Genomic DNA, 8786 nt, shown 5'->3' on the forward strand with positions numbered 1-8786 from the left:
AAGAGCAAGAAGCCTTGCTGACTTCCTGACTTCACACCCCCATATTGAAAGTGAATTTCGAGCTATGGTTTTTGCTCTTGGGATTGCCTCTTCCTTTGGAAAGGTGCTGATTCCGTTGGACTCCCTGTCTGTCATTTCAACAATGACCTCTACCACTAGCGTGTTCTTATCTGTTTTGCTCCGCCACATATAACTGACATTGTTCTTACGTGGATCCCCGGTCATCGTGGACTGCTACATAAGGACATGGCTGAGAGCGTGGCGAAAATGTCTTTGTCGGGCGAGATTCTAGGTGTTTTGGCGATCGTTTGCGGATGTTGTGCGTTCCAGATACAAACGCATTCTTGCCCTCTTCAGTACTCTTACCCCCACCTCTGATATGAACATCTGGCTTTTAAGTGGCAGCGGAAGTGCTGCACCTCCAGCCAGCATGAAGTCTACCTAACACGCACTAGATGCCTAGTGCTACCTTCATCTGCACAGCTTAGGAGTGCATTTATCCCCAGCGTGCACACACTGCGGGCAGGACGAAATAGTAGAGCACCTCTTGCTCCTGTGTCCCCATTATCACCGCCTTCGTCAGACCTACATATATACACGCCTCTAACACGGCTGGGAGCTACTCTGTCGTTACCGGCGGTACTACCATAATGGGAGGGGGTGTAACTCTGTTGCCGCTGGCACTCTGTATTTTATGTATCAATCACTTCGTTTTTAGCTTTTTCCAAAGAGCACAAGTGAGCGCTTTCCTATACGCTTAGAATCCTAGTGTTTTTGTATGTCACGAGACCTGGTTCACCATACCCTGACCAATCTCCGTTTGCAGATCAAGGTCAATGGAGAGGAAGAAAAAGAAGGAGAAGATGATGACGATGATAATGTTCGAATCTTTGGATGTCGTACGATGCACACTTCTGAAAAGCGCATAGTATTTTCCAGTGCGGGCAGCCAATGTTCATGGCTTGTTGACCACGTAGCCTATTGGACTGTGCTCACCGCCTTTGCAACGTTAGTAATGGGAGCGTTCGCCCTCATTGCTATCCCGTTCCTTCCGAGTCGGCTCGACGTCTTCCCGTTCAGCGTTGGACAAGAAATCCCGGATGAAGTACAAGATAGCGATGTGATCGCATCCTCTCCGATGTCAGCATCAGGTCAAGGCTGCAGAACGCAGGCTTGCAGTCGCGAAGCCCGATCTCTTCTAAACACATTGAACAGCTCTTTCGACCCGTGCGACGACTTCTACCTGTATGTCTGTTCTAACTGGAGAAATCGCCACAGTGCATATTCTGAAGAAGCAAAGACTTCTGTCGATGACGTTCTCTTGTTCCAATACAGCGATCTGGTTGGGAACATCCTCCACAATTCACACTCAGCAATGCCAGCGGCCAAGCTAGTGTTCGATACCTGTATTCACCCGCCTAAGTCTCTGTTCCCAGCTATGAGAGACAACCTTCTGTACCTGATGCGTGTGCAGAACTGGCCGTACCTCCGCACGCACCTGTCAAAGATATCGCAAGAGGACGTATCGGCCAGAATCGGTGCGTTGTATCGTTACCTGGGCCTGGACAGTCTCTTCCACTTTTCCGTACTCGAGGGTACATCAAATTCCGTGCCTGTCATCGGCGAGCCCGACCTCCTCATCGGCAACTTTCAAGGGCCACTCAGGTCGTACGAATTTCTCACGACCGCATTTACTTCGGTGATGAATTGGATGAATAAGTTCGCTGACACAGACGTCGCTTTGTTCGAAGTCGAACTTGCGAGGAGGAAGGTCCTCGCTAGTCATTTGAACGAATGCGTTTTGAAGCGGTGCAAAAGACAGATGGCGACGGATCTTCCCGCCAATAAACTAGTCGTTTGGAAAACGATCTTGGAACGAGCGTTTGATGAACAAGTCATGCTCAAGTCCAACGGAGAGGTGAGAGTAGCTAGCCTAGATTACCTACTAAGTTTCAACGATACTCCGACGCTGCCGAGGAAGTCCGACATTTTAAACTACATCGTATTTCGTGTCGTGATGGCTCTGTCACCTTTAATACATAACAACACGCTGCGTCGGGAGCTAGCATCGTTGGCGTACGCCGCACACCCGCCGTTTGCTCCCTACCAGCCAGACGTTCACTACTGCGTTCGGTTCCTGGATAGGTTTGAACCGTACGTGCCAATGTTGCTCGCTTACGACGAGAGCGTGCTTTTAGTCGGCTACGATACCCTTCAGGGACTCCTACTGAACGACCTGAAGAACGCATTCAACGAATTTCTTTCGAGCGAGATTACCTTTTCTGGTACTTTCAAGAACGGCTTGCTCGAAAGACTGGCGAAGATAAGTTGGGAACCTGTGGTGCCGCAGGCGCTCTTCAGCAAGGAGTTTCGCAAGAGATACGTCGATAAGATGTACACTGGCAGTCCTGTTCGTCCCCTCAATGATTTTTATTTCTCCTGGCTTCAAGAAGCTGTCAGAAAGAAACACGGAACGAGAACTGGTCGGCACCCTATCACTGGCTGGAAGGGAGGGTTCCTGCGAGCTTTCCCGTCTCTGGAACCACCATTCCGACAGATGGAAATACCTCTTCCTGTTTTTGACTTCAGGCTGCCAAATGACGAATCCGTCCGACGCTTGCACGTGCCTCGCGTGGCTACTCGCATCTACCGAACCCTCTACCAGTTTGTTTACACGTGGGCGTACAACTTCTACCACAAAACGGCTGACTCAGACCCTGTCTCCACTCTAGAGAACGCAAGAGGCTGTCTGCGACTGGACTACGCGTTCCTGACGTCGCCCTTTTCTCAACTGACCCTAAATGCGGAAGCTACATCCCTGATGGACCTATTCGATTACCTGGCAATTCGGCCCGCTTTCGGGGCCTTCATGCAGTTGTCCCTGAATGGAAGTTTCTGGATTCACGAGGCGCCACTATTCAGCGCAGAGAAGTTGTTCTTCATTTACTACGCCCTGGGATACTGCGAATACAATAATCCGATGTACTTAGACAAGTCTATGAGGCAATCTCACGAGAGCCCCGCTTGGTATAAGGTGAATGGACCACTCCGGCATTTCGATGGCTTCGCGAAAGCTTTTAACTGTACCAAAGGAACGTTCATGAATCCGCTTCATAAGTGTTTGTAGTGCCTTTCTTCATAAATTTGTTTCCGTATGCGGCAAATGGGCTGAGAACCATACTGGATATTACGATATTTATGGTTAAAATACGAGTAGTAAACAGATAATTTGTACTGTTGCGTTGTTTCGAATAGTGTACGAGAGCTGACAGTGTACGGGTTGCCTTATTATCCCGACCCAGTTTGTACAACTGTGTACCACAACTTTGTACAACAGAGGGATATGTACAACGGTACATATCCCTCAGTAGAGTTGAGATCCAAGCTGATGCACTTGTCCATAGCATTTCGAAGAGTCTTTCCCCGTCAGCAACAGAGATACTTTATTTCAATGATTGTGATTGGGGTTTGGCATCGCAACTCTTACCACCTGTTTCGTCAATGCCCTAACATCTGACAAGAGCGCATCCAGCTTAGAAACAGGCTCGACCCTGGGTGGAAACACGATGGCTCCAGCCCGAAAAAGCATGTTCAGGAACCAGTTCCACAATGGGCGCAGTCTGGAAGGCTGGCTGGCTACACTGTAAACTTCTTTACACTTTCTTGGTGTAAATGGCTTGTCCCATGGCGCACACCTTCTTGGTGTTGCTTTTACACCCGAATCAAGGGTGTTGTCTAAAACACACTTTAATTAGGTGTATTCCTCATAAAACACTCTTATAATGGGCGTTTAAAAAGGGGTTAAAAAATGGCTGGTTTAATACAAGCTCCCGTGGCAGCATGCCGATGCATACAGTTCGACGTTCTTGCTTCTATGGCAAGCACCACCCTGAACATGGCAGACTTCTTGCCGTGGTGCCATCTCACAACCTAACCCGGAGTGCAATGTGTCACAGGCACGCCTCGTTAGGTACTGTAGGCGTGAGTGCCGAAGCTTGAAGAGACCTGGGCACCCTCGGTAGCCTATATTGGTGTGCCGAATGGATCATATACTGTTATACAATTGGTTGGGGGCATGTTCGTTAAGTGTAGTAGCGCGGAAAACGTCTATGACGAGAATTCGTCCCTGCAATTAAAACGTACGCCAGCAACGAGTCACGGATATTATCTAAATTGCTGGCATCCTTCCCTGCCAAATACTACATGTTTTTAACTAAAGTTATCGATTTTAATGTGATTAACTGCTGAGTGGAATTGTGAAACCAGTATAACTTTTCTTTCACGAATTAAAACACCATTTTCAACACCATATTCCTAGGTCAAAAGGGTCAAAAGGGGTGTAAAAAAGGTGTATATGTCGTAAACACATCTTGCAACACCTCACTTTACACGCTTAATGATCGACATGGGATAAAACGTGGTGTATGTCGATATTACACCCTTGGTAATGCTCTTTTTGCACCATTTGCTACAGTTTGCGGGATAGAACGGGACGTTTTTATGAATACGCGTGTTTTGTGCGAATAAAGGTGTAAAATTATTTATTGTGTATGCGACCTATTTCCAGCTGGAATTTCGTGTCGCGATGTTTCGGGGTGGCTTCCACGGGAACTAATGTTGCCTTCTGTCGGAACCTATGTTCCAAGACCGAAGACATCAGATCACGTTGAAGCAAATAATTCACGATAAATTGCTGCATGGGGAAGCACAAAAAGTTGAAATATGCTAGAAAATTAAGAAGGGACAGAGAGGAATAAATTGAAAGAATTATTGTAAGAATGTGAGACAGTTGCCGCAAAGAAGCAAGAAGCTGCTGTTGAAGGAAGAAGATGTATAAAGGAGGTTGTTAAAAGAACGAAAACACCTGTCTGCTTCATTAATTTCTGATCCACACTAACACTCCATAACAGGTATATTAACAGATATGCTACAAATATTCAGTGCACATGCATCAACAGTAACAACACTGTGAGAAAATAATGATATCACACAATTTAATGCAAAGTCTGATACATACATGCATGTGCGAAATCACGAAGGTCGCTTATCAGCCTCTCTTTCTCATTTGATTGTCGGACAAGTCCGTCCCGTGCAAGCGAGACGATGACGCATCTTGAAGGCAGTTCAGATAGCTATAGATAAATGTCGGGTAACTACACCACTACCCCTCTTGGTTCATATTTGGGACTTGAGGATCAACCGTCCTACACACGCCGCTTACCCTTTGTCGTAAGCTCGTGCACGGGTTCAGGAACAAAATGTATAACTAAGCACCTAACTACACTTATGCAAAGACGTTCACATTCTTATACGGTCGGAGGAGTTGAAAGACAGAAGGAAACATCTAATTTACCAGGCTGCGTCTTCGATTAAAGCCCTGCACCATCCGCAGGTGGAAGCGGATATCCGCAGGGAACTTGCGGGTTCGGATAAAATATGGACGCTTGTTATGATCTGCGGATCCGATGCGGTATGCGCCAGATCAGGAGAGGAGCGCATGCGGATAAACCGCAAGATTGCGCCACAATTTTTTTTCGCACTAGGCACAGAACACCACCTACAAGGTGAACGCAATCCGCTCGCGCGACAGGGAGAGGAGACCTGCGGCGTCTCGAGTCGAGGTGCGCTCTCCAGGGCCGATATTGCATTCCACTCGCAATAAACCCTATACCTACTCCGTTTGTTGCAAAACCTGTGCTTAGTGCCGTGTATTCTTTCATGGCAGCTAAATCTATTTTATTTATTTTATTATATTTGAGCATAAATTCTGTGCAACTAATTTCGGCTTTGCTTTGTTTTGCTTTACATAAACCCAGATTACCTTCACAGCCAGGAATCTCGCACAATCGAGCGTTCTCGTTGGAACATCCCATTTCCAGCTCGGCTCCAGGAAGGAACCATCCTAGTTTACGAATGTAAGTTGGATGGTGTCAGAATAGAAATTCAAACTACAATAGACCCAGCATGGAAACAGCCTTGGCCAGCCCAGCTCTAGCCTGGGATGGCTTTAACAGGCTGGTTCCACAGTAGATCCATGCTGTTTTTTTCTTCCTTTTTTTTACTAGAGTGTGAAACAACATACTCAAAAAAGAACTAGGCGCGGCCCCTTCTGAAAAGACATTGCAGAGTCAGTTCTGTTAAGGGAGCGACATTGCAGAAACGCTTACTGTTTTGAGGCAGCGTACTTTCAGACATGCCACATCTGTACCACGATCACCATAACGATATGAACACCTCGAAGTCCGGATATTCCTCGACAGGCTCTCAAGGAAGCTTTAGCTTGAGCACAGTGCAGGATTGGCAGTGGTGGTGGTGGTGGTGGTGGTGGTGGTGGTGGGGGGGGGGGGGGGGCTTCTGCCTGCGGTCAGAGTACTTTTCATTGTGCTTCATCAGGACAAATTATGGCCAAGTCCATAGTGATGCCTGACATCGGTGCTACCGTTCCGTGCGATACGTACATGAAACACAGTTCAGTGTACAGTACATGACTCGCTTATTACCACCCATGAGTTTCCAAAGATAGTACTCTACCTTGGATTTTTCAGGTTACATCTTCCAACATCTAGCATCAAGTATCTCGCAAGATATTCAAAACTAAATTAATCTGCTATCGTAAATTGGAACCTCGCGTGACTTCTTTATTGAAAAATCGGTAAGGAGCTCTGCAAAAACAAGATGTTTAACAATTTATATTTCTATGCATAAAAGACAAACTATTAGGCCGGGGTCCCATAGCCTCGATTTCAGCAGCATCAGCAGAGCTGCAGCGACACGAGCGGTCCCATAGCGCTGGGCGAGAGCACCAGCGCTGCCGAGCAGCGGAAATTCCCTGCTGCTCCCCGTATCCGAATTTTGGTTGCTGCGCTGCGGTGGTGGCGGTGGTGCAAATGAAAGAGCTTGCCATTCTCGGCCTTATATAGGTGGGCAACGTCACGGCTAGCGCTCTCGGGGAATGCGCGTCCTGGGCCGACTTCTAAGGGAACTGTGCCTACATATGGCTGATAACGTCTGAAGAAAACCCAGGAAAATCCTCAAGATTAGAACCCGGGCACCTCCCAGTTTCGATGTCACATGGCCAGCACGTTAACGACTCAGTCACACGAGCTGGTGCTGCTGGCAGTAGGTCTCGCGAGGCAATCAGGAGGTTGGTTGGCATTGTTTTTGTTCGACCGTGTTTCGGGCGTTCAGGGTTAGCAGGGCGGTGAGCGACGACTTGAATGCACAGTTCTGAAGGTTTGTTTGTGTGTTCTATATGGTTTGTTTCTGAAAATCTGAACACGCTTGCGATTGCCAGCTGTTTTGAGTGAGTGTTCGATCATCGGCACTGCATGAAGTGCTCCCTCAGGGCATAATTCGTTTGATTTGTTACCATCTGCAGCTAATAAAGTGTTCTACCAAACCTGCGTGATGCATATGTTGTACGAGAGTTGCTCTCCAAAGAAACGGTAACCGCTTGGGGCTAAATCTCGGCAGTAAGGGGCATGGTGGGGCAAAACAAGCGAGCGCATTTTCGCCAGGGTTGCTAACGTCAAATTTGCCGTGATAGGCCGGGCATTGTCATGAAGGAGAATGACTCTTCCCGACAGCAACACAGGCCTTCTCTTGCAAATGATACTTCGCAGGGCACCATTTAGCAACGTCGAGTAGTACTGGGCACTAAGCGTGACCCATAGCTGCGAGCAGTCCACATGGGTCACACCCCGGATGTCCCAGAAGACAGTTCTCATGAACTTCCCAACAGACGGCTGCACCTCGTCATAGGCGTTTTCAATCTGCCTTGAGGGGGCCGCGGCATAACGCCTCCCCCTTTCATACACAGAGGTCGGACTCGGTGTCGGGAATTACGTATTGTGACGTGGTGAGGCAAATTTTTACAGAATGTCCATGTTCACTCGCATGAAGTACGCGATTATTAACACCCGTCGAAACGTTCATCTTCAGTGTCAGCTGGGTAGGCTTTCCGGAGGGGGCCTGCCCCCCCCCCCTTGGGGAAAGGTTCAGTCCCGCCCCCAACGGAGTCAGCGCCTACGCATCTTGCTTTTTTTGGCGGCGGAGAAGCCTTGTGTCACCATTCCATGCTGCTTCTTTTTGTTTCAGATTTGATTCCATTTAATGATTAATGTTAAAAACTTGTCCCCCCCCCGCGATTGAAACAGGTTCAGCAATTGCTCAGAGACTGCCATGCGCGCTCCGTTCCTGCTACAAGGTGTCGTGAAACCCATCCGGCCCAGACTTTGCGGAACAGTAAGTGCTCGTAAGTGATCGTCTCCACACTGCAGACAAATATCACGCTGTGCTGCAACGTCCCGAACTGTTACTCACCGGTTCACGAGGATGGCTGGCTCAACGTGTAAGATGTTCACCGGGCGTGACTGCAGTCGGACGAACCTGTCCATGTGTTTCATTCGTCACCATGCATATCCCGTCCTTCGCCAAACTGTCTGCTCCTTTCGTACACTCTTCCCCTTGATATCGTTTTATTACCTATACTGTGCCTGTAATCTTTGCAAAATCTCAGCTGGTTTGACGTTTTCCTTCACTAGGAACTCAATTATTCGTCGCTGTTCCACAGACAGACACACTGCTCGCCACCATGATAGCCGCCGCAGCTGCACGTGCACTGCCGCACGTGCTGCAGGAGCCGCTGACCCGAGAAGGTTTGCACCTCTGGCTCCGAAAGGTTTATTCAGCTACATTTACTCAGAGATTTTTCTCGAGCCTCATTCGACAGCTCGGAAAGAAAGCAAAGACGAAAACAAAACAAATATAGTGAAGCTATAGTGAAG

The 8786-nt window shown here is 48.0% G+C and overlaps 1 protein-coding gene across 1 annotated transcript; it reads left to right on the top strand.

Moving 5' to 3' along the window:
• The first annotated feature begins 1015 nt into the window (after positions 1–1015).
• On the top strand, positions 1016–3127 carry LOC135398635 (membrane metallo-endopeptidase-like 1). The gene has a single exon (XM_064630020.1). It carries the CDS (start codon positions 1016–1018, stop codon positions 3125–3127), a length of 2112 nt encoding a protein of 703 aa, XP_064486090.1.
• The last annotated feature ends 5659 nt before the right edge of the window (positions 3128–8786 follow it).

This window comes from Ornithodoros turicata, chromosome 6 (genome assembly GCF_037126465.1).
Source record: "Ornithodoros turicata isolate Travis chromosome 6, ASM3712646v1, whole genome shotgun sequence".
NCBI classification, from domain to species: domain Eukaryota; kingdom Metazoa; phylum Arthropoda; class Arachnida; order Ixodida; family Argasidae; genus Ornithodoros; species Ornithodoros turicata.